This window comes from Aulonocara stuartgranti (assembly GCF_965226115.1).
Source record: "Aulonocara stuartgranti genome assembly, chromosome: 5".
Classification (NCBI taxonomy): domain Eukaryota; kingdom Metazoa; phylum Chordata; class Actinopteri; order Cichliformes; family Cichlidae; genus Aulonocara; species Aulonocara stuartgranti.
Genome location: NC_138943.1, coordinates 8,057,165 through 8,084,204, shown reverse-complemented (window position 1 = coordinate 8,084,204; position 27,040 = coordinate 8,057,165). Strand labels below are relative to the sequence as shown.

General features: G+C 37.1%; 1 protein-coding gene across 3 annotated transcripts; it reads left to right on the top strand.

Annotated features, from left to right (window-relative positions):
• The first annotated feature begins 792 nt into the window (after positions 1-792).
• On the top strand, positions 793-27,040 carry igfn1.1 (immunoglobulin like and fibronectin type III domain containing 1, tandem duplicate 1). 3 transcript variants are annotated; one of them, XM_082534211.1, is made up of 24 exons: positions 793-946; positions 4,490-4,580; positions 10,695-10,814; positions 11,552-11,694; positions 11,809-11,908; positions 12,047-12,091; positions 13,306-13,339; positions 13,428-13,611; positions 13,764-13,877; positions 13,967-14,135; positions 14,385-14,657; positions 14,809-15,723; positions 18,349-18,473; positions 20,164-20,305; positions 20,500-20,793; positions 20,898-21,194; positions 21,890-22,069; positions 22,177-22,305; positions 22,393-22,701; positions 23,126-23,211; positions 23,310-23,502; positions 23,594-23,890; positions 25,866-26,192; positions 26,452-27,040. In XM_082534211.1, exons 2-24 carry the CDS (start codon positions 4,532-4,534, stop codon positions 26,454-26,456), a joined length of 4,530 nt encoding a protein of 1,509 aa, XP_082390337.1. In that variant the 5' UTR covers positions 793-946; positions 4,490-4,531; the 3' UTR covers positions 26,457-27,040. The 3 variants fall into 3 exon arrangements, with proteins under 3 accessions (XP_082390337.1, XP_082390338.1, XP_082390339.1); XM_082534212.1 differs by lacking the exons at positions 793-946; positions 4,490-4,580 and adding exons at positions 5,693-5,764; positions 9,430-9,530; XM_082534213.1 differs by lacking the exons at positions 793-946; positions 4,490-4,580 and adding exons at positions 8,867-8,908; positions 9,430-9,530.

Sequence of the window (27,040 nt, the reverse complement as noted above, 5' to 3'; positions counted from 1 at the left end):
TCTGTAGACAGTGTCTGGCAACTTCTATAGCAAATCTTAAAATAATACCACAACTCTAAACATGACATTCAGTCTGCAATATCCTAGTGTGTATTAAAAAGACATGATACAAAAGCATTTATAGCTGCAGCCTTTAAACTTGGCCTAAATAGGAAAGATAAACAACAACAACACATTAATGGAAAACCTGTTGTTAGATATTACATGATGATGCTTATCAACTCTAATGTGCCAATCTGCTATGAAGATTTTGAAAACAACCCTCTCTGGATATCATACTTTACCCATTTAAGATGATCATGAATACATATTTCTACTCCAGTTGCCACATCAATATTAGCCATTTAGCTACTCCCTATTTTGTTAATAAAAGTTGACAGGGTGATAATTATTATGTCCCAGCAGTCAAGAATGGATTGCTTCAAGTTATAATGCACTGGATGACAGGACATCATCTCTGCACTGAAAACGTGTAGTTTTGTTTAATGTTTTGCAACTTCCCTTTCCAGGTGATATTTGGGTTTAGTTTATAATTAAATTGTGTTGAATAGTATGGTGATTAATTTTTTGTCCATCATTTTATATGCTGGTTGTCTAAACACACATTTTAGAAAGAGACAGAAAGAGAGGGAAAGATTCAGGCTTCAGAAACTGGATTAACGAAAAAAAATTCTTTAATAGGTGTTCAACCTGCTGCCACCCCCCCACCCCTTCACATTACCTCCCTACTTCACCACCCACTCAACCTCCAATGTCTTTGGGGTCACGACTAATACAAAAAAGCCTAAACAGCTTTTGGCAGTCACTGGGTCTGGGCAGTAGAGGAGCATTGAGCTCAGACTTGCACACTGCTGGAAGGATCTATTACACTGAAAAAATTAGGAGAAGGCACAGTGTGACCAGACTGCTGTCTGAAAGGGAAGAGTGCTAAGAGGACTGAGAGCAGGTAGGTGGCCCTCAAAATGAAGGCTGGATAAGTAAATGTAGAAATGAATTGCAAAAGCCTATCCTCTGTAAGTCTGCAGCTGGGAGCGCAATCTGCATGAATACAATGTCTACCATCACTGTTTATATCAGAAAGATGTCAGTACTTTGTAAACAGGTGCTTAACATTGCAATAGAAAAGCTAATGTGTAAATACATGAGACATGAAGAGATGTTTCTATTTTCCTATCCAAAGACTGAGCTTGAAGCTTAAAAGTGCTTGTAAGTCACGAATGTGGTATCTGATTTCAGTTTCTAAAATTACAGTGCATGCAGGGTTTGCTATCATATTAATAATTCAGACATACATTAAAACTTACAGGACATGATTTAATTACAAAGAGGACAGAATTGATGTTGCTGCATGAAATCACTTAAGCAAGGCATGTAGGCTTCTCAGTTTGAATTTCATAGCTTTAAATCTGGGAAGCTCATCATAGCAGTATGGTCAGAGCTGTGAGGTTGTTGGGTGATGACTAAGTTTAGAAGGAGGTATCAAATCAATATGTGACCTAAGATTCAAGAAGCTGCATAGAGGGAGTGGGTTGTATTTTGGCAGGGAACTGGATTTCTTTTTACATTAAATGAATTCACAGGGCTACAGTTCACAATGTACAAATCCTCCTAACACTGAGCACATACGGTGCATCTCTCTTGCATTTAAAGATTGAAAAAACAAAGCAAAATGCTGTATTCAGTGTAGTTAGTAGCTTAAATAGACAAAGACCAGCAGACTCATTACAACATACATATTACATGTAGGCTAAGTATTTCTTACATGTTTTGAATACCGAACATATAAACAAATCCACTGGGAGGCTCAAATAGTACCACTAACACTTGGACACTAAAAGACATGTCATCAGACTCAGTTTTGTGTTAGAAAGTGACTTCAGCTGTGCATCTTGTGCACTCAGCTGCAGTCAGTGATGTGTAGAAAAGTGCAGTGAGGGACATTTGAGAAGCTACCAGATGCCATTTCCAGAATATGTAGTCAGCGGTGCAGTCATCTGCAGTAGGTGTCACATGCGCTCCTACGTATTGGGTGCAGTCTAGTTGTCTGCTGTTTCTCAAATTTCTCAAGAGTCTTCTTTACAAATTTCTATATGTTTGAGACTCCATTTCATGTTGGTAACATAGAAAGAGATCATTTCAGTATTGTAAGCAAAAGAAATACATAGATGTCATTACATAATAAAAAAACAATCATCATAAATATATCAGTGCTATTTTTACCACTTTTAATTAAAATGAAGAACATAATAATGAATAAGTACAGTAGTGAAGTATACAGGAAAACATGAGGCAACAACAACCAATACTTTTCTGTAGCAGTGGCCCAGCATTTCAGATAGTCCATCTCCAATTTCAGCGGTGGCGGCTTGTTATCTTGCCTGCAGTGACAGCCAGCCTGCCTACATACTGGTTATATGTAATGATTTTTTGAAGCATGTTTTTTTTTCTTTTGTTTATTTTTTTTAAGTAACAACATTTAATGAAATGCAGCCTGCAGCACAAATCCGTCAATCTCTGGGACAGTGACTAAGACAGATTTATTCTGGAATGCATTGATAATAAAAAAAATGTCTAGAATATCCCCTCCCCCACAAGTCAAAATAAAAAAAAAAAACAGATGCAAGCCGCAGCAAAACAGTAAATGATAAGAGCTAGCACAGCAACAACTATTAAGTGGAAGAGAAGATGAGAGCGTTGCCTTTTGCAAGATGTCTCCTTTTTCGTGCTGTTTTCCCTTTACCATATGTGTTGTTCATTCTCAAGACAGACCAAGTGCCAAGATCACTGCTGGAGCCCAGAACCTTTTTAACATATGCTAGAGCATGTGCACAACTATAAATAAAACAGTTATTTGTGGAAATGTTAATGTGGAGATTATTTGACATCCAAATCAGTCAGTCTCTCAAAAGATCATCTCAATAGATCACCCATATCCACCACACACCAGCTTTCAATTCACCCAGCCTAACAACCTTCAAATGATTAGAGGAGTTCATATAGGTTCAAGCACACATGCTTTCTGAATGCCTGAATTTCTGTAAGACCAACATTGAACAAGCAGGATAACAAAGCAAGCATAAATTTAAGAATTACATGAGCAACATTTCAAAGTCATGAGCATTTTGGTTATGTCTGTTTCTTCATTAGTAGAGTGTGACACAGGAACTAAACCATGTTTTAAACACTAAAAACTGTTCAAACACATCCTGAACCAGGGGTAACATACACACACACACACACACACACACACACACACACACACACACACACACACACATATATGTATATATATATATACATATATATGTGAACAAGACTTACCTCTTCACATCAACGTTATCTTCTAAAAATCCATGTTGAGCTACAAAGTAATGACAATAATATTATTTACCCATAAGTAACCACACCCACTGTGAATCTCTGTCCAATGAGGAAGTTAAGACGTCTTAACATGACTCTTTGGTTCAAATTTTACAAGAACAAAAAATAGTAATGGCATAAATCCATATGCATGACCTTTTAGAACTGTGACGAATGCTAATTTGTAAAGTGTTGTGTTGCACCTGATGTTCTAAAAAAAAAAACAACCCCAAAACAACAAAGAAACTTTTAACTTTTGAGCATCTGAAACAATGTTTCAGTCAAGATGGAAAAACAATTTTCCTTTATAGCTTCATCTCTTCAGCTTTCAAACACTTACGGAGCTAAAAAAAAGGTGATGTATTGACCACGGTGGTGTGACTCTGAGCCAGTGAAACCCTTGTTGCTCAAGAAATCTCACTAAATGTAGTACTATGGAAAACTTTGATGTATATTTTCACACACACACACCAAATTAATTATCCTCAAATCATTTTGCGGCATTACACAGTCATAAGCATATATCCTAAGCAATTAAATATAAAGAATTTCCTTTGAATTTCATTTGATCCTTGTCACCGACTTCGTCCAGAATTGTACAGAAGATCCCAGAACTCTTCTAAGAACAGTAAAATGTTTAAAAATGTTTGCAGTATAATGTCTGTAAAATTATAAATTTTACACTGGCATGTAAGTTATTGTCATTAACTGGGTGATCATATAATTATTGCTGTACAGTGTGCAGCATTATCAATCTAATTCCAAATCTTCTCCATGTTTATATGAGGTTTCATTGAGCACCTCGGTTAATTAACAAATGTATGCAAAGGAATCCTGAGACACAGAATAATCCCATGTTAAGTCTGACATTCACTGTAAATGACGTTGGCTGAACGGGTGCTGATGATCACTTTGTGCCACTGGAAAAGTAATTAGAGCAGTCTGCTTCAAAAGCACTACATTACTCTATTAAAACTTTTAAATGGCGTCTGCTTAAATTTTCAAAAAGAAAACAATCCCAAAATTAAAAGACTAACACCTCAAACTCTGACACAAATGTCTTATATCAGGGATTTGATTTGAGCCACACTTGTACAGTAGATTTTAGATTTCCTATTCTGTCTTTTAGTGCAGAGCCTTCTGAATCAGCAGAGCTCAAGAGAAAACCAAGATGTCGAAGAAGTCAAAGGTGACCGATCAGACTGCCACTGGGCAGGCGGGTAAGTAAAGAAGCCAGTCAACGGTTAGTATTGCAACCTTGTCACCCTGTACGTTCTATTATTGCAGTGACACACAAGAACAGGATCCTCCTCACAGACAGCAAACAACTAAACTTTATTAAAACTAAAGAGCTGTGTGACACTGCATTCAAGAATAATTAAGACAAGAAAGCAACAGGTAAAAATGACATGCCAAATGGTACTTAAAGAATAAAATTACAATAAAATGTGTAATATGAAGGCCATCACCAACAACTTAAAAAGAAGATAAACAATACAGCTGCCTATTTTCTTCAGTGGAAGCAGTCGATACAAGATCCCTGCAAGATATCGAGATTTTGTGTGGCAATGAGAAAACAGATGCTATTTTTCTTCTTTTTTTCTGTCTAAGAAGAGAAGTCATTTTTCAGTCACTAGCTTCTCCACTCGAATGAAGATGTCGATCAAAGAAATGATCAGCGGCATCACTGACAACACAAGAGAAGATGCAAACAAGCTCTCATCATGTTTAAAAAAGATTTCTTCATGACCAAAGACAAAGAATACTCAGGATTCATCTGAGAAGCAATGCTGGCAATGCAACCGTTGGGGACATGGAAGATCAAAGCAAGATCATCGAAGATTAATTCAACACACACTTGAAGCTGCCACAAATAAAGAGGGAGCTGAAAATGAAATTGTGTCTCTGTTTGATAGAAGACAAAATGAAGGCTTATTTGAAATCATCTTTCCACAAATTGCTTTTCTATTTATACATAATTTCTCTCAAGCACTGCACAGGAAACATCCTGAGATGTCTACCATGAGAAAATGCGTAAGAAAGTGTGAAGCTATGTCTAATCATCAGTTGTACAGTACAGCATTTACATGCTTGCTGTAACAACACATTGCTAACCTCTGTCTTATTTTTTGTCTGTGACTAATGATTTGATGTGCAATGTGTCTCTAAATATTTGGGTCTGCTCAAGTCTGTCTGTTTGTGCTTTTGATTCCTGGGAATATACTGTATATTGTGGTGTTTTATGTCTATTATATGTTATAATCCTGTCGAAGTTCCAACCCAACATGGTGCTTTTGTCAGGATTAATATTTACCTGTCCTGTTCCCTCTCCCACTTTCACATTACGTGTTAAGTTGGCGGTTCTGAAAAAAAGGTTCTGAGGGAGTTCACCCAGACGACAAAGGTATGCGAGCGAAAGACAAAAAACAAAACAGAAAAAATCGAATTACCTGAACGATTCATCTTTGTAAATGCATGATTCCATGATGGGTGAGTTGCATGTATGATATGATCTTCATCATTCATTGAAAGGTGTCATCCAGAATGGATGATATGACTTTCAGTGTCACAACAGATGCATTTCATTGTGACATTTTCAAACCCCTCATATGAATAGTGTCTGCAGGCTGTTGCTAGAGGGCACTGCGGTTGATTGCCATCTGTTGACTGTAGCTTGTAATTTCAAGAAAAAAAAATGCCACTTTTAAAGATGTATTCAAATGCAAAGTAACCTTGTACAATATGCTGGCACAGTTCAGTCTAAATAAGTGAACTTGCTCTACAGGAATGGCATAATGTCTCCTAAAATCTATCTAATGCAACTTGGCACCTGTCACATTAGATAGATTTTTGCACTTTCTAAGGACCCTTAAAAAGTGCAAATTTCATCAAGCTTTAATATAATTACATTGTAATTACTTTTAAACTGCAAATGGCGTGCATTTGGTATAAGTAGAAAGATTACCAGTAAATTATATCTGAGTACTTTCCTCTAATTTGGACCATTCTGTACCCTCTTAAATATTTTGACCTTTGTATTCCTGCTCAACTGTGAAATGTCAAGGTAACCAGCTAAAATGACAGTTCTCAGTATCATTTAATGTCTTATACACGACAGACAAAAGCACTGGGTAACAACCTTTAATCTATCTTTGAATTTAAGAGTTTTAATCCCATTGCTAGAGGAATATAAAATCACGCACCTGCAGTCCACCTTTACAATGAGTGGAAGAGAAAGACCTACTGTAATACTGTATGGCACAACACTGTAACAAAAGAGTTCATGAAATTTCTTCAGCTCTGCTATAGACCATGTAAAGATGCAGATTTACAAACCTCCTCTGGTGTTAACTTCAGCACAAAAACTGTGCAACAGGAGACTGACGGCATGGTTTCCTATAGCCAAGTAGCTCCAATAGGTGTAAATATGTAAGTGGCCTGGGACTTTTGGGCCTTTAATGTATTATTTCATTACTCAGTCTAAGGTATAAAATAAATAAATAAAAATAAAACTCATATTCTACCGCAAATCTCACAATTTATACACTGTGACTAGTGCAATGGCGTTTAGTGGCCTGTTCTACTCAGCAGACCTGACCAACTCTGACCCTGACTCTTAAGAAACTTTGCAGTACCAAAACAGCTAACAAGTTTTACATCGATAAGCACAATGAGTCACTTATTCTGCTGCAGTATTTAGTGATGTCGTGGTGATGTCATGTAATATAGTTTAAATGCAACCCTAGTAACAACACCAATTTTACACTAAATTAAATCCAAATTTCAAAGTGTACTCAGTTGTACTACAATCATCCTCACTCAATCTTCCTATAACCTCTAGTATGACATCTTAATTAATCCAATAATAGCACAACAAATCCTTTCTCATAGTTGCGTTTAAAGTTGCACATATTTATTTGTACTTATTTTGCATGTGAAACCAGACATTAATGACTCAATCTTCAGATCACAGGTGTGAGAATCGGCCTGTCAAATCGGCCCGCTGGACAGCTTTAGAAAATATGAAGCAGGCCAACATTTGTGGGCCTTTAACTGTATTTTTTATAGGTTTTACAGCTTTTCCTGATGATAAAGACCTCCCCCACAGCCAGTCATGCTACACCAAAGTAGTTAAGTAATAAATAAACAATTACATTTCAAAATAGTTTTCAGTAAAAAGAAACACTGAGATGTGCTATTGAAATTGCACTTCTTGATCTTATTTTAAGATATCTAAGAGATTAAATGTGTAGTTAAACATATTTAAACATCTCTACACTGCAAATTAAACAAAAATAAACCAAAATGTTTTTTCATCAGAGCTTTTTCACAAGATAAAACGTATGCAAAGCCATTTTCCTGTGAGACACAGGGGGATTTAACAATAAATTAACAAATAATTTGGAGGATTAGAGAGCATTTTCCAGGGTTTTTTTTAGTTGAGGTTTTAAAAAAATAAACATAAACAAAAAATGCACTATAGAGTTTAACTACAGTAGGACAGTATCAAATAAAAACAGTTCAGCACTACTTATCTACAAATGAAAAAGAAAATACATTATTCAGTCCTGTCAGTCTAATCTGACGAAAAGGTTGAAACTGTACTGTTGAGAACACAAACATCTGACAAAAATAAGAACAAACTGGAGAGTGAGCAGGTTTTGACAGTCTACCTGAATAGACTCATTATTCATTCATATCATTCATTCTTTTGTACAGTTGTTTGCTGAGGAAAGCCAAGTGTATGAAACATCATTCAAATAACAAGAGCCTTATGAGACACAAAAACACAAAAAGGGAAAAATATTCATTTAAAAAAAGAGAAAAAAAGAAACAAGGTAAAAGGAGAACGACATTAACGAGATAAATGCATTATCCTCCTGCATTCATTTGCAGGGTGTAAGGGTGCACGGTATAACTACTTAAGTTTTAAAAGTAGATTTTGTTTTTAAAAAAAAATGAAGTGGAATCTCTTTTATGAGTTTGTTTTCCAGCTTTTAAGCAAACACTGAGGGACAAAGACTCTAACAACAGATGGTACAGTTATTATCATTATTACTAATTCATTCCAAAAAGAGGTTCATTGTATGTGATGAAGATGCAAAAAACACACAAAAGGAAAATTTATTCTGTCGCATCTGTGTTTGGTAGACAATTCAAACAAAACAGGGACATTTCCACTGCGACGGTAGTGCAAATTTTCAATGAAGGCAATCATTTAAGTAAAAAAAAACAAGATATCAGGGATGTGATGTTGAGAAAAGTAGATGTAAGACAACTCAGATATAATATACAGTGGAACCCTGACTTACGAATACCCCATTTAACGAAAAATTCAAGTTACGAAGGAACTTAACGGCAATATTTCTGCCCGTGTTACGGCAAAATGCCCGCGTAACAAAATCCGCTGGCTCTGATTGGCTGAGCCCACAATGCCTACAATGCCCACAATGCCTTCCCAATCATGTGACAACCCCCTTGGCTTTCGTACTTGCGCTTCCGTCGTTGCAGTTAGCAATTAGCCTATAGCCTATCTTTCACTCAAAAGGTGCGATGGGGGCTTCGACTTACGAAAATTTTCGACTTACGAAAGACCCTGTTTTTAATCAAGAACATACGTCTTGTTCAATCTACTTCAGAATGACAGAACTGAATTAAACCTTTTCGTACCACATTTATGCTAATTATTTTTAAATGTTATCTGCAAATTGACCTATGATATCAATGCTTGGCTTTCATGTCATTCTAATCACTGTCTTATTTTGAAAAGCTGATCAACATTTTCATGCACACATGTTGTTTTTATTGTTGCATCATCCTAAAAATTCCACAGTGTGAACATCCAGCTTGCTAACAGCAGCAACACCAGTGTAACGTTATCATCACCGTGCAGCATACAAACCATATATACTATTCAGTAACCCCTGCTGCAAGCAATTTAACTTATTTAATTTAACTAACTAATTTAACAGTGTGCTTCAGACTGCAAAATGCTGGGTGGGGCATTCTGCTGTCACAATCTTTAATAAAAATATAAATATTTTGTAGCTAATATTCTGCCTATTGCAGGTCTTTCACGCAAGGTGAAAATAATTAAAGACCAGGGATCCCTGGGCCAGCTTTATCCTTGTGAACAGCAATCAGTGATGAAGTCTTCGATATTGCTGAGGGTTAGTTCATATGAATACTCTAATAGTACAGCACATATATGTAGATCCAGGTCTGATTCTGTTGACACATATTTTAAAATACAGAATGCATGAGCTAACCTCAACCTTTTTGTTCAGTTTTATCTTTTCTCATACTCACAAATTTAAAATAAACTGTGCTGAGAATAATACAACTAAAGCTGTAAGTGTTTTAGTAAATTATAAATGTGTTTTTTTAAGATTATGTATCCATTAAATTGAAATAGACTGAGAAGAGAAAACTCTTAATCACAATCACAAGCATAACCTATTCCACATGACCAAAGTGCTGATTTTATGCTAAAAGACTGACTTTATTGTTATAATAGCACCAACTATGATCTTACTGGGCTTGAGACTCACACAAATATTTGTCTGAGACTCAAGCCCATAAATATGGCACATGCTAATATCACTAAACACTACACACTTACTACTACAACTACTTCAAATGCCCATAGGTTTGTTAAATTGTTATAGGCAACTCTGTCTTCTTTCACAAAGTTACTTAAAAAACCTAATTAAATATCTCAGTTATACATTCACTGTAATTAACGGTTTATGATTGTTCACCTTTCTCTATGTAAGTGGCTTTTATCCTACTTAAACAGCACTAGGAATTGGATAAACTGCGGGAGCAAGTTCAACAAACCTTCAGCAATATGAAACTATCCTAGCTGATAGCTGACATATTTCATTCCCAAATAAGCTGACTGTTAAAGTATTATTCCTTCCCTTAGAATAAGCACCTGCAGTTTGTAAAGAAAAAGGGGTAGATAATCTTATAAAATGCAGCTTTTCTTAGCCATTTTGTCATGCAGCAGTTGAAATTTGAGCGTGTATTGTGGCATTTTAACATCAGAATATGCATTCTCTTCACACATACTTGATTCATATGTCAGAATGTGACTGTGTTTGCAATTGACCCTGACCTCTTTTTTTTTCTGGTCTGGGTTTTTAATTTCTTTAAATGTGCTGGTTATTTTTTTGATCAAAATATGACTGTTTTTTAGACTTATAGAGTTGCTTTTTTAACATTTTAAGTGATCTATTATCCTCAGTCTGGATCACACAAATTTGTATATATCTGGTCTGCTTTGAAATATTAGGGTTGCCTAATTGCCTAATATGCCTTGATTTGGTTAGGCATCAGGAAGAAGTCAAAAGTGCCTGGTGTCATGATAACACAGTTTATGGAGGAACTTCCAGAGGGAATGACAACTCCAGATTTCACCCGCAAACCGATTGCTCTAACTATTCAAGAGGGTAAGTCTCATGTCATGTCTCAAATGCTTCACAATACAATACAAAAAAATGTGCTGCACACTGACCTACACCTTAAACCTACACAAGTATTACTGACAAATACTGGGAAGTCCTAATTGTTCTGGTGATGTAATTAAACTGAAGTCACTAACAAAAGTATCTATTAAACAGATGACAAAGATAAATTCCAGTGAAACTTTTTAGATGCATGTGATCATGTTTGTGATCAGGTTTTTGAGAAGCTCTTAATCCAGTTTTGAAGAAAAGGGGTATTGCGTGTTCTTATCTGGGTTACTGAATGCTATTGACCACTGCGGTTTTATGTACTGGGAGGGTTTTGTTTTTTTTAGTTGAATAAAAACACATGACATACTACACTATGTCACTGTCAGTAACTACAAGACCAAATCATCATCCCTACACCACCATGCTTGCCAGTTTGTATGAGGCGTTTATGCTGAAATGCCTTGTTTGGATTTTGCCAGACATGGTGTTGTGCATTATGGCCAAACATCTCCTGTAATATTGGGTTGAAATAAATATCATAAAAATGAAGAAAACTAGGAAAAGCCTCAAACCTATCATTTCTGCACACTCAGTGGCAGTGGCAACAGAAATCATTTTAGAATTTCTTAATTTAATGTATTAACATGATCTGGAACATTTGTAACTGGAACATTTCCATTTACTAAGTTATTTTTTCAATACTAAACAATCCTCAACTTTTTCTATTATAGGTAAATTTGCGTTCTTTAAAGCCATAATAGTAGGAACCCCAACCCCTACTGTGACATGGAGTAGAGCAAATGGAGAAATACTTTTTCATCCTTCTGTGTGCCTACAAAAATATGATGAGGCAACCAACGAACACACCATTGAGGTAAGCTCCACAATAGCACTTTCAAGGTACAAGTGATTGTGAGCTGAAATAAATAACAACACTTAATATGCAGTCAAACATAATAAAAATGACATCAGCTCTGTGCTTCATTAGTTCCCTAAAGTTTCTCCAGAAGATGCTGACACCTACAAGTGTTTTGCAACAAATGAATATGGAAGGGCTGTTTGCACTGTTGTTTTAAATGTTATTGAAGGTAAGACTTTTATTCTCTGAAATACTGTCTCTTTCAGATGTGTTAAAGCTGAATTACATATCTTCATGAGCAACTGGTATCTTTATGATGAATTAAAAACAAAACTAATAAATAAATAACTATGTTTACTGTTCACAGTTGGATTTTCCAAGACCAAAGAACTCCAAAAGGCACAAGTCGAAGGTAAGAGCTCATAAACACTTGGTGTTGTATGACCTTGAAATGTTTTCTTAGAAGCATTTAGTGTTTCCTTCACTAAATGGTTCTTCCTGTTAAAAGGGAGTTTTTTTTCTTCCCACTGTCGCCAAAGTGCTTGCTCAATAGAGCAGCGGTAGGCAACTCCAGGCCTCGAGTGCCGGTGTCCTGGAGGTTTTAGATGTGTCCATGATCCATCACAGCTGATTTAAAGGGCTAAATGACTCCTCAGCATTTCTTGAAGTTCTCCAGAGGTCTGGTAATGAACTAATCATTTGATTCAGGTGTGTTAACCCAGGGTGGGATCTAAAACCTGCAGGACACCGGCACTCGAGGCCTGGAGTTGCCTACCCCTGCAATAGAGGGTCATATGATTGTTGGGTTTTTCTCTGTATGTATTATTGTAGGGCAGGGGTCCTGCAGGTTTTAGATCTCACCCTGGGTCAACACACCTGAATCAAATGATTAGTTTATTACCAGGCCTCTCGAGAACTTCAAGACAGAGGAGGTAATTTAGCAATTTGAATCAGCTGTGTTGGATCAAGGACACATCTAAAACCTGCAGGACACCGGCACTCGAGGTCTGGAGTTGCCCACCCCTGTTTTAGGGTGTACCTTACTATATAAAGGGCCTTGAGGCAACTGTTGTTGTGATTTGGCACTGTATAAATAAAACTGAATTGAATTGTTTGTTATCAGACCAGGACAAGTTATGCATTACTGCGCTTCTGAAACATTTTCTAGAAAATAAGCAAACTGCATTACAACCAAACTATAAATGTAATTCAGAAAACATCTATTAGATTTTACAGAAGACATTTGGGGAACTTGGCAAGATAAGTTAAATGGATATTGATGGGCTTTCTTTAAATCTACCAATATTTAGATAGAGTGGTTCACTTTTTCTCCTACACAATTTGCCCATTAATTTTAATTGCAAGCTGACATTTTACTTAGTGATTTGAATTATTTGGAAAAATCTGTCTGTCACATCAGCACAGTTTCACTATGCACTGCCACTTAAGACATCAGTGACTCTTTTTCTGAAAATATTAACCTCAGCCCCCAGACGCTTGCCATTATGAAGCTATGCTGTGGTTTAGTTTCTAGAGCCTCCTTTGGTCAGAGCCTCCCACATTTATGATATTTCTATATTGACTGACAAATTTGTGTTTTAAGTTTGTTTTTTTATGGTTCCGCAGATACAGTTGACTTCAGAAAGACACTAAAAAAACGGTGAGCTTTTTTATAGCTTGTGAACTATTCTTACTTTTTGTATTCTTTACAGCTGTGAATTCTAACTTAATGCTGCTTGTCAATACAGTAATCCAGATGGAACACGTGAGCAGAAGCCAATGGTGACAGAGGAGAAGGTCTGGGAAATTCTGCTCAGTGCAGACAAGAAAGACTATGAGCGTATCTGTGCTGAGTATGGTATCACAAACTTCCGTGGCATGCTAAAGAAACTTAATGAAATGAAAAAAGAACGAGAAGAGGAGGTCGCAGAGGTACAGAACTCTGGCATTCTTTTATTTAATCAAAAGCCTCTCCAACAAAACTGCTTTTATTCAGAGAGGCCTATAATGTTTTCTTTAAATTTGCTGTATTGTATACTGTCGCTTGACCATTTTTTATAATTTTTGATATATCTCTGCCATAGTTTGTCACACATATCAGCAGTTTAAAGCCTATTGAGGTCACAGATGATGATTATGCAACAATTGAGTTGGATATGGACCTCAAGGATCCTAGCAGTAAACTGTACCTGTACAAGGTAAGAAATTAACTGCTCATTACGTTTTGTCTTGCTTCTTTCTTTTTAAACGTATTATCAAAATGTTAATACATCTTTAAATTCTGCAGGATGGTGTCATGGTTCCATTTTCCAAAGATGAGGCTGATGAGCAGAAACATAGTTTGAAACAAGTTGGCAAAAAATACATATTCAAAATCAAAAAACTAGGAGTAGAAGATGCTGGACTCTACTCAGTGGATGTTGAGGGTGTCAATGTGTTCTCCACTGATTTTAAAGGTCTGTCTTTAATCCAGGTATTAAGATTAGATAAGGTTTAGGTCTATTCAGCTTCTTTTATTGTTACTTATACAATTGTTAACCATAAATCGTGTTTTTCCATTTGATTGAAATGTACTCATAGCTTAAATTAATGTAACTCATTAAGTTCGGGCAGCTCTGATGAAAGAGTTCTTGAACAGGGTAAGCAGTTTAGATAATGGATTGCGTTTTTCTCTGATTCTTTTGTGTCTTTTTAAAACCTTTCAGTAACTCCAGTCGAATTTGCTGTCAAAATACAAGAAGTCAAGGCAGAAGAACGAGGGGACGCCCTCTTTCAATGTGTCCTAACTGCACCCATGAACGAGATCAAATGGTATGGCAAAAGTGCTCTGCTGTCAAATAGTGAAAAACATGAAATTACTATATCTGAGGATAAGCTCATCCACAAATTGATTGTGCGGGACTGCATGCCTTTGGATGCCGGTATCTATGCTGCTGTGGCAGGAATAAAATCTTGCAACGCTTGGCTTATAGTTGAAGGTGAGAATTATGTACACACACACACATGTATATATATATAGATATATATAATTTAAAAAAAATCACAAAATTCACATTAAAAAATTGAATATTCCAAAATTTTTCCAAAACCAGCTGCAAGTTACAAATATATCTGATATATTTTTCATAGCTGACAAAGATCCTGCAAGTAAGGGCAAAAAGGTGGCTCGGAAAACCACCATGGCTGGAGGTAGCAACGAAGAGGAGCTGTTGAAAATAGCAAAGGAGCAGCAAGAAAAATATCAGAAAGAATTGGAAGAAAAACTGGAACTTGCAAAGAAAGCCCAAGCCGAGAAAGAAGCCGCTGGAGCAGCAGCCCAAGAGGATGAAGAAGCAGCTAAAAAGGCAGCTGCTGAAGCCAAAGCTAAAGCTAAGGCTGCGGCAAGAGCTAAAAGGGCAGCAGCTGGTAAAGACGGAGCTCCAAGGAAAAGTGCGAAAAAAGGAGCCGGTGCTGGAAGTGGCGCAGCCTCTGCTGATGGAACTGTTGGTGCCGAGGGTGCTGCTGGTGTTGGTGGGGCTGCCGGTGCTGATGGAACTGTTGGTGCCGGGGGTGCTGCTGGTGTTGGTGGGGCTGCCGGTGCTGGTGGTGCTGATGGAACTGTTGGTGCCGGGGGTGCTGGTGGTGCTGGTGGTGCTGGCGGGACAGGTGGTCCTGGTGGTGCTGCTGCAGTTGCAGGTGCTGGTGGTACCAGTGGTATTGGTGCAGGAAGTGCAGGGGGTGCAGGCAATGGAGTTGATGGTGGTGCCAGTGCTGGTGGACAAGAAGGTGGACATGGAGCTGCAGCCATTGGAAAAGGTGGAGCTCAAGGCGCAGCTGGAGTAGGAGTCGGTGGCGGTGAAGGAGAAGATGAATATGATTCATTTGAAGATTCTGATGAAGAATTTGAGGGGGAGTGGGGAGAAGAAGGATGTGTAGAAGGAGGAGGAGAGGAAGGAGAAGGAGGAGAGGGAGGAGAAGGGGGTGTAGGAGGAGAGGGGGGAGGTAAAGGAGGAAAACGCAGAAAACGTGTGAGAGCTGGTCCTCTGGTTCCAGATACAGTAATAGGTAAGTTGTTAATACTGTACTGCACTACACACAGAATTATATAATAAAAAAAAGAGTTGACCATTTTTATTCTCTTTCAATTTATTTAATTTGTATTGTATTACACAACTTTTCATTTACGGTGTTAATATTACTAGCAGTCTATTCTGTATAAAAGTGCTATAAAATAATTAGAAATATAAATGATGAGGAAACCACAAATCAATGAGGAGACTTGTGGTTTCCTGTGAAAAAGAAAAACACTGAAAAAAGGTAAATGTGGCATTTGAAGAACCTTTTATTGGTAAGCAATGTAAAGGTTGCATGCTGTAGTTTATTGACAAATAAGTCATTGGGAATGAAAATCGCTATCATTATACCTGTAGGGAATTCTAAATACTTCAGTTTAGATTCAGGTGCGTAAGCAGTAGCTGATATCTTACAAAGTTTTTCAGTACTCTGCTATGTCAACTGCAAAATTAAGCCCCACGAAGTGGATTAAAAATAATAATAATAATAACAAATTCCAGAACTCAGTAAGTAAGAGAACACTGGGATGTTAAACAAGCTAAAGGGTTAAGTTTACTGCTTCTTGACAATCCAACATTCAAATATAATGTCATTTAATGAGTCATCTGTAGTGCAACCATGTATTTACAGATCACATGGTTTTCAGTCCAGAAACAATGAAAACCTCTAGTTAATAAATTAGAAAAAAACTGTTGTATATTATGCCTGCTTTTCTTTGTTTTTGTGTCTCGTCTTGAAAACTAGCATATATGTTTTTTACATTTTAAACTCTCTTTTAAAGCTTTCACATATATGGAAAGTGATCTGTATTTGTGTTTTATGTGTATTGTGCTTTCATGTTTGTTTTTATGCTGTATAAATGTCATGTTTGAATCATTTGAGGTCTTCTATTTAGTAGGCAAATAGGAAAGATTATTAAAACCCAAACAACTTCACATATCTAATCATGAACTGTCCACTTTTTGAAGCACTAGAAAATTTAAAAAGGATCACCACTTTTATCACATGTATTACTGCTTTTGGTTATTTCATCTATTTATTTTTCACATATACCAAGAAATACTATTCAACTTAGAGATCACCTTTTCCACCACTCTGTTGTACCGATTGCTGTTTGTTTTTATTATCTATGTAAATATTTGTTATTATTACTGACTTTATCAATGTTATTTGTAAGGCTTAACCAACAGCAAATGAGAAATACTGGATTGATGGTATTTATGGTGATGTTCCTTAAACTTGAAAAGCAAAAAACTGAGAAGCAAGAGATACCAATGGTGATAATGGCACTGGACCATCAGCAGGCAGTGATGAATCTCCTGAAAATGGTGAGGGTGCAGATGATGATGAGCCAGCAGCAGCTGGCAAACGTTCAGGCAGTGCACAGCAAGGCTGACTGTTTGACGAGACACTTTGTGGTAAGATTACAGGTGCTATATTAACTGCTGCATGGGAAGCAATCTCACTTCTGGACGACTCTGTGAAGTCATATGATGAGCTGATGACATTTCCAGTGGCTTGGGACTTAATAGAAGTGTGTGATCATTAAGAAGAAGAGCAGATTTAATGTCTAATTGGATAAATTACCTCCTACAATGATTACAGGTCAGGACAAGTGGATTTAACTTTGAACATGCATTTATTTAGGAAACATCAATTAAATTTGATACACTAATGCTTTTTTAGCTTAATTGTCCCAGAATTGTTAAAACTACTTCACATATTTTTTAGGTAACAGAACACCATTACTTATATAATTTTAATTTTTTTTTTGACCTACAGGTGGATTAGCTGCCAACAATTTGTTTATTTGCGTCTACATGTGTCTTTTTATGTATTTGAAGGTTGGGTGTGGTGTGTGTATGTGATTTTTATGCATCTGTGCTTTCTGTGCTTTCTGTGTTAACAATCTTGCTTTTCATTTTAAAAGTTAATTCAGGATGAATCAGTGCTTTGGAGTAATTTATTTTTTAACTGGTCACTTAAATACTTTGTGTAGTTGCACTCTTACGTAACTGGAAGATGGAAGACAACTTGGACTGACCTTGGAGGATGACTATGTCCTAAACCAGATTCATGGGTGTGTTTTTTTTTTCCATATTTCACTTGATGCTGAATTTATGCCAGCAAAAACGACACGACATACTCCTTCACTGACCAAGAAGGTCAATCCCAAGTGGGACATCTTAATAGTAAATCTTTCTTTTTTCCAAGACTAATTAAGTGAACAGATACAAATGGACGACTCTGTGAAGACATTCCTGAGCTGTGCCAAGAGTTGGCTTGAGCTGACGAAGACCAATGCCATATGAGACAAGCTACAAATTTTAAAAAAAATAAAAAGATCTTCATCAAGTAATTTTTTTCCCCAAAAACCCACTCTTATTGCATCATTTACCAACTTGGATTAAACAGCTACTACAAATCTGAAATTTCTGTCATAAAAACTTATTTTTTATAAGTAAAAAATAAAATAGGTAAGTATGTCCACAATTGCATTCCTGCATGCATGAATGGAAATCTTCAAATCACTAAAATTCTAAATGTACAATTACAAAAATGAAATAAAAGAAACTGTATTTGCAATTACTAACTTAATGTTTGATAAATCTTCAGACCCAGGAGTTCACTTTCATGCTGGGCTTTCTGACTGCAAAGCCATTATTGGAGATGCGGCAGAGCTGGAGTGTAAAGTGAGCAGTGAAGACTGTGTGGGAGTCTGGTACAAAGATGGGGAAGAGGTAAGCTCATGGTCTTAAATCTGTTCATGTTGCATTTAGACTTTATCTGCATGGGTTTCCTCTGCGTACTCTGGCTTCACCCCACTATCTAAAGACATTGTATTTTGGCCATGGATGACAGGCAGATATTATTATAGAACAAAGCGCTATATCAGGGGTCTCAAACTCGAGTCCCACAACACTGTATATTGACATGAAGAAATATAATGCAATTTGACCCTTGAAGTTACTTTTTTGTTAGGATTTGTTTGTTGCTGAGTGCAATGTTAAAATAGTCTCTCCAAAAAGTTGATTCTGTTCATCTGGACGTAGCATTTTGTGGGAGAAACGTTTCGTCACTCATCCAAGTGACTTCTTCAGTCTCAGCTGAATGCAAGTTTCCCGAATCTTATAAACATTTGCATAATGCCTGAAACCAGCCCACTGAAGGAACAATGGGCTGGGATGTCAATTCCTTAATCTTAATTATGCAAATTCTCATAACCATTGATCAACAACCACTGACCAAAACCCACTGATCAATAACCACTGATCAATGGCCATGAGTACCATTCACAGAGAGTTGGGGAATGGCTGCAATCACAGCATTGTAAGATGGCGAAAGATGTACCCTTAGGCCCCCTCCTCAATTTAGAGATGGTCTTTCCCTTTTCACATAAATGGCCTCCTTGACTCCACGCTCAAACCAGCGTTCCTCCCTGTCCAAGATGTGTACATCCTCATCCTTGAAAGAGTGGAGCAGTTGAGACGCATTTTTTCTAAACACCGGGTCTCTGTGGCTTTTAAGCCCCAAAACACGCTGCGCCAAAAACTGGTCCACCCCAAGGATCAGGTCCCCCGACACAAACAGAGTAACATAGTGTATGCTGTTAAGTGCCAGGAGGATTGCCAGGATTTATACATTGGGGAAACCGAACAACCTCTGGCGAAGCGGATGGCACAACACAGAAGAGCTACATTGTCAGGCCAGGACTCTGCAGTCTATTCACACCTACAGGCCAGTGGACACTCTTTCAAGGATGAGGATGTACACATCCTAGACAGGGAGGAACGCTGGTTTGAGCGTGAAGTCAAGGAGGCCATTTATGTGAAAAGGAAAAGACCATCTCTGAATCGAGGAGGGGGCCTAAGGGTACATCTTTCGCCATCTTAAAATGCTGTGATTGCAGCCATTCCCCAACTCTCTGTGAATGGTACTCGTGGCCATTGATCAGTGGTTATTGATCAGTGGTTATTGATCAGTGGGTTTTGGTCAGTGGTTGTTGATCAATGGTTATGAGAATTTGCATAATTAAGATTAAGGAATTGACCTCCCAGCCCATTGTTCCTTCAGTGGGCTGGTTTCAGTCATTATGCAAATGTTTATAAGATTGGGGAAACCTGCAGTCAGCTGAGACTGAAGAAGTCACTTGGATGAGTGACGAAACGTTTCTCCCACAAAGCGCTACGTCCAGATGAACAGAATCAACTTTTTGGAGATTTACTTTCCTGGATGATTGAGAATGCATCGAAATGTTAAAATAGGTTATTTAAAAAGCACAACATGGTTTAATATGAGCAGACAGTACAAACATGTTGAGGGATTGCCTGTGTTCAGTGAAAGTTATTTTTAAAAGAAAACAATTTTCACTTGCAATCAAAAACTAATTTGTACACTTATGTCTGCATTTTTATTTTGTTATTATTCCAGATTAAGTCATCTGAGGGGTTAACTATTTCAAAGGATGGAACATTTCACAGACTGAAAATTCATAAAGTCACAGAAGAATTTGCAGGGAAATATAAATTTGAAGCAGACGGGCGTAAGACAGAGGCTGAGATTGCTGTTGAAGGTAAAAACATTAGTATTGCAATAGCTATTTTCTTGCTCACAAGGTCTGCATCATTCATTAAGCAGAGTATTTAGTTCATGATGAAAAATAATTTTTAAGAGCAGTGCAAAATAAGTTTATTTATTGTACATACAGTAACTACAAAGCATAACAGTGCTTGAAATATGTTTTTGTTTTTTTATGACTCATTCTAGATCCACCACGATTTAATGCTGAAGATCTGGAAGCATTCAAAACTCCTGTCACTGTGAAAAAAGGACACAAAGCTACGTTCAACTTGGCTTTTATTGGACGGGAACCTATAAAAATTCAGTGGTACCGTGAGGGTGAAGAGCTTTCGGAGGAGGCAAACATCAAGATAGAGCATTCAGAGGGGTCTAGCCGTCTACTGCTATTGAAGCTTCAGCGTAAAGATAGTGGTGAAATCAAGATTAAACTCAAAAATGAGTTTGGCACTATGGAGGCTCTCAGCCAACTTGTTGTACTGGGTGTGTGTGTATAGCACTTTTGCATAAGACACTGGATTTAATACACTTAAAAATCTTGGTTCTGCACAGATGAATATTCTGTATTGTACTTTCTCTTCAAACAGATAAACCTACTCCTCCAATGGGACCTCTAGAGATTGTTGAAGCCTCCTCCTCTGCAGTTGAATTCAAGTGGAGACCCCCAAAAGACAGTGGTGGCTGCAAGATATTAAACTATATCCTTGAACGACAACAAGTTGGCCGTAACACCTGGAAGAAGTTGGGGCCAATTGGTCCTGAGGCCAAGTACAGGGACACGGATGTAGACCATGGCCGAAGGTATTGCTATCGCCTCAGAGTGGAGACTGAAATGGGCATCAGTGAACTGATGGAAACAGAGGACATTCAAGCTGGTACAAAAGGTGAACTAAGATAACAATTATTTAAATGCCATCTTCTCAAAATACCACTGTATTAACGATCTGGTCATCAACATTCAAAAGGCAAATCTTACAGGTAAAAAAAGAAAACCTTTTATTGAAAAACTCAGGTACTTGTTTTTTGTGTTTTTCCTCCAGTGCTTCACCATAAAATTGACTTTCCTCAATTTTCACAAATTGAAAATGGGAATGGTCTGCAGACAGCTGCGAGATAGGACACTCACTGTTTATTTTATTTTAAATAAACTATGCAAACTTACTTCTATGACAATAAATTGAACAACCTTATTTTCATTTTCCCATATACATTTTTTTCTATTCAAATCTTTGTTGAATTAGGGAAAAAAACTGACAACTAAAAGTCAGGCAGAAGCTTTCATTAACAATGTAATAAATCTAGCTGTGTACATTTCAAGAGAATGAATGGAAACATTTTGCTGTGCTAATTTCTCATGTGGCAAGACTTCTAATTTAAGGTAGCTAAATAACTGAAGAGAATGCAAAGAATATCTTTTAATTCCAACTGACCACTATGGTTTCTAATGAAATAAAGTTATTGTTCAGCTTTTGTGTCATTCTCAGAGTTCCTCAAAAGTAGACAACCTTTTTTTTAATGAATCTTTAGACAAAAAAATATAAATGAAAAACATACTAGTCCCACTCTTTTCTGTATACAGCATACCCTGGACCTCCATCAGCACCCAAGGTTGTCAGTGCCTTCAAAGACTGTATCACTCTCTCCTGGTCTCCCCCTGCTGATACTGGAGGAACCAGTATTCTGGGATACAACCTTGAAAAACGCAAGAAGGGCAGCAACTTATGGGGCCCTGTCAATCCACCCAATGAGATGATTAGAGGTTTCTTATTCACAGCCAGTTTCTGTTTGTTTATGTTAGAATAACTTGACAGCACAACAGTGATGTCCTAATGATTTATTGCTGCAATTCAAATTTTTCCCTTACAGGGAAGCAATTTGCTGTGAAAGATGTAATTGAGGGCATGGAGTATGAATTCCGTGTGTCTGCGATCAATAACTCTGGAGCCGGTGAATTCAGCTCCCCTTCAGAATTCGTGTTTGCCAGAGACCCTAAAAGTAGGTGGAAACTGATACGGTTGGCATTTTTAGACTATATTTAGCTTTGTGTAAAAATAATGTTTGTCTTTGAATCATATTTTACAGAACCTCCTGGTAAAGTCAGTGACTTCAAAGTGACAGATTCCACTTACACAACCATCTCCTTGTCTTGGACAAAACCCAAGGACATTGAGGGGGTTGAAGATGAAGCAAAGGGATATTTTGTGGAGATCAGGCTTGCAGAAAACACAGAGTGGGATCGCTGTAATTTGAATGCAATAACCATGACGTCTTATACAGTAAAAGGCATGAAGTCAATGGCTATGTACTGGGTAAGAGTCATTGCTATCAATGAAGGAGGCCATGGAGAGCCACAGGAACTGGATAACTACCATATCTCTATGCCTCCTCCTGGTGAGAAAATTTCCAAATGTTATATTTAATGTCATGATTACAAAGCAACATAATAATGATAAATTCAGTAATTATTCTTTGTTTTGTTTCCACTAAGCAATGCTTGACTCAAGTTAAGTATATAGTTTCAATTACTTGAAATTACCAGAATTTTGCATACTTCAGAAATCTAATAACCAGCATAAAAGGTACAACCACAATATTTGGCAATACATACCAGATTAAAATCTGAGGTAGTTTCCTTGAGCATCAATGCACCCAGTGTCTCCACTGCTCATGGTACATTTGAATTGCTCCATGTATAAATATCATCTTCTGTGCCAAATTATTACCACCAAAGCCTACTTGCGAGATTTGTCTTCCTGTAACTTTTACCCAATATTAAATTTTGTTCTGACAAACTTTCATCCTGCTGTTTACATAGTGAGGCCCCGATTCACTGATGCCAAAATTAAGAGTTTTATGGTGGTGAGAGCAGGAAATTCAGCACGATTCAACATTAACTTTGAGGTAATAACTTGATTACTATATTTGTGACAACAGACATATAGGGATCTTATTTTATCTTCTTACAAACTAAGAAAATTACATCTTTGTATTCTTTCTAGGCCTCTCCTTGGCCAGATGTAATCTGGCTAAAAGATGGAGTGCCAGTGTCTAAAAAAGTGACCATCAGTAATGCAGAGGGTACATCCCAGATTCTCATTCCTTCTGCTGAGCGCTCAGATACTGGAGTCTATACAATCATTGTCAAGAACATTGTTGGGCAAGAAACAATCAGCATTGAAATTAGAGTCACAGGTGTGTTTGGTATAATCTTGTATTAATTGTAAAACTTCCATTTCATATGCTGTGGACAAAAGAAAAAACTAAACTTTCTTTATAACTCCAGATGAGCCCAAGCCTCCAGGTCCTGTGGAGTTAGATGAAAATGTGCATGGTACTGTGACTATTTCATGGACAGCATCTCCAGATGAGAAACGTGATGACAGGCTGCACTACATGGTGACCAAGCGTGATTCAAGCAAAAGAACATGGAACACCATTGCAGATCGAATCTTCAACAACAGATTCACAGCATGTAACATAATGCCAGGACGAGAATACCAGTTCAGAGTCTATGCAAAGAATGACATGGGCTCCTCCAAACCCTCTGAATCCCCCAAGTGGCTGATTCCTGCCAAAAAAGGTATGCACATGGTTATGCCTGTCCTTTTGGAAGACATGTTAGTTTGAAGAAGAACTGCAATTTTTAAGAGTACAGCTTTAAGAAAATCTAGTATTAAATATTAACAACTAAATGACTCTTTAGCTACAAAATAAAGTTTAACTGTTTGTGACCATATCTATTTTACTTAATTTGCACTGACACTGATGTCATAGGGCCGTGTGTGTGTCTCATATATATATATATATATATATATATATATATATATATATATATATATATATATATATATATATTATATATAAATAATGTGGACAATGGGTATGCATTGCTGTATTTATCTGTATTTGTTTTTATGACTTATCCACTGATATTTAAAACTTTAGAGTTTTAACCTTGTTTCCCTTTTGCTTTGCTGTATGATTATGACAAACTCTAGTACACGAACAGGACTAGTATCTCCTTTCATTTTCTAATAATTCTGTTGTAGAGCAGGGTGATATGGCCAAAAATATTTATCACGATAACGGTATAACTGACAATATAATTGATGCGAGACAAAATACAACTCCACAACATTACTAGCGCAAAAAGACAACCTTCCATTTATTTTCACTTAAACAAAAAGCTGGTTTTTATGTACATTAAAGCTTTATAAAAATGTAACAGTGCAAATGCAAATTCCTTGCTGAAAGTTTAACCAAAAGGCATTTCCAGTAGAAATGGGCTGACATATCCTGAGCATAACCATGTATAATATCCGCTGAAGTTAAAAAGAGGTGCTTTGCAACATTAAACTGCAGTGTGCAGTACGTATTTTCCGGACCATAAGGTGGACCGGATTATAAGGTGCATTAAGCAAAACAAAGCAGTCAGATAAATCAAACTTTATTAAACTCATTCTTCTTGCTTCCTCCACTGCTGTACCATTGATTCATTAATGTTGAATTCTCTGGCAGCTGCTCTATTCCCATGTTGTTGCAGTATATTAATGACTAACCTTGTATTGTGGATGGATTATCTCAGTTGTTCTCCTGACTGAAGTTTGGTCCGTTTACAGCAACCTGCCATGCGATTGCATTTGTCTCTAACTATCAGGAACCTTCACGTTAACTTTTATAAATGGAAAAGTGTTAGTGTTCGTCCTCCAGCTTCACTGTTTATGTTATGCTAACATAGCTGTGTCGCTAGCGATCACGTAGCACATCATTATATACCAGTTAGCCCAACTTCAGTAACCCTACAAACGTCACTGCTGTTTAGTTTCCTGTCGTCATTTATTTTGGAAGTGATAGTAGAGCTGTACGTTTGAATTTTTTCAGAAATCTCTCAGTCAGAACATGCAATATCATGCTTAGGTAACTAGCGAAACTAGCGAGCTAACTTCTGCTAGCTTCCTGCTAAAATCTAACTCCGTTAAATGTAATAAATTTTGTTTTCATGGATGCCTGGAAGTTAAACTTCATAGTTACACCTGGTAAAGCAGCAATGCTGATCGTTTTATTAAAGATGAAAGAATTTAGACAGTTTTTAAACTCTCAGTGATGCTGCAGTGTTCGTTTGACCTGAAGCATACGGAGTTTAGGACCCAGATTACTCACAGATTTAAGAGCATCTTAGTCCGACAGTAACAACGGCCACTTGCATGTTCTGCAAAAAAATGTGCTTTGTCGTGTATCTGACGGACAAACACCAAATCAGTTCCACATCACTGAAATTGCACCATTTTTACAAACCAAATCTGGTTCATCTGTTTCACTCAACAATCGGCCATGTGCGTATGAAAACAAAGGCACTGCGCATGCGCGTTGTACTCATATTCTATCGCGATATTTCATTTTCCTATCGTTGCCTAACATTATACCGGTATTACCGTGAATGGTATAATATGGCCCAGCCCTATTCTGTTGTAGCGCCATCATCAAGACAGTATTGACACATTTTCTAATGTTAGATGAATACAATTAGAATGCACTGCATGTTTCCTTTCTTCCAGAAAAGTTCACTGTGAAAATGCCAGAATCAAAGACGTGCAATCTGCTGTGTCCTCCCAAGTTCATTGTCCCACTGAAAACCCACACAGCTCCTGAAGGGTATGAATGCTATATGACTTGTGCTATAAAAGGGGATCCAACACCTCATGTCACATGGCTCCGCGACAGTGTCAGTCTGAATACAAACACTAACTACCTAATCTCCAACACCTGTGGAGTATGCTCTCTGCTCATATTGAGGGTTGGCTCGAAAGACACCGGGGAGTACAAGGTTGTTGCAGAAAACTCTTTGGGAAGGGCAGAGTCTGCAACTAAACTCACAGTCAGAGGTAAGCCTTTCAAAGAGACATTTTATGCCTTTCCTCATTTGCTGTCATAATGAGTGTAATATACTGATATAGATATAGATATATCTATATCAGTATATCAGATGTATATACTAGTATGATGTAAATCATCTCTTCATGTTTTAAATAATAAAGGAAAAATAATTCCTGTGGGCAAAATGCTCACTTCAGGCTCCTCTCACCAGTTTCAAACAGTTTCTTTCCAGAATGTGTTTATTTTTGCTTTACCTTTTCTTCACAGAATAATTGGACACACCGAAGATGGCAGACTTCCTTTATAATGCCAGCATAAATCAAGCTCATGATAATGCCACATTGTTTGCAGTTAAGTGAGAACTGTCATGAATGAAACCTTTGTTGTTTTTTAAATTATGCTAGTGATGCCTTCCTTATTTGATTCACAAATTCAAAACAAACATCATCTAAAGTTAAAGTAACAATAAAGCCTTAGGCCTGCAAAAATTGCTTAAATAAAAGTTACCAACATGTGTCTATTTTGATTTCAAGGGTATAGCAGTAATGAAATAAAATACTGAAATATAACTGTGAAAACTATATACAGTTTTTATCTCTGCACAGCACTGATTGTTATTAGATTAGTTGCTATTAGTCTGAAGGTGATGAAACAACTTACTTGTGTCTTAACAGATTTTTAGATGCAAGGATCTTTGGCTTGTATAGTAGGTGTTTGTAGAAGACCCCAGAATAAAACTAATATGAGAAAATATATGAACTGACAGGATATTTACATTACAATGACACTGCTGTCATAAAATGACATCAATATGAAAATTGTGTGAGTTTGATGTAAATAAACATTTCAAACAGCA

Coding starts and splice junctions, on each gene's coding strand:
- igfn1.1 (XM_082534211.1), top strand. CDS start 4,532: ATGTCGAAGAAGTCAAAGGTGACCGATCAGACTGCCACTGGGCAGGCG. Junction 4,581..10,694: donor GACTGCCACTGGGCAGGCGG/GTAAGTAAAGAA, acceptor TGATTTGGTTAG/GCATCAGGAAGAAGTCAAAA. Junction 20,306..20,499: donor GGCTGAGATTGCTGTTGAAG/GTAAAAACATTA, acceptor GACTCATTCTAG/ATCCACCACGATTTAATGCT.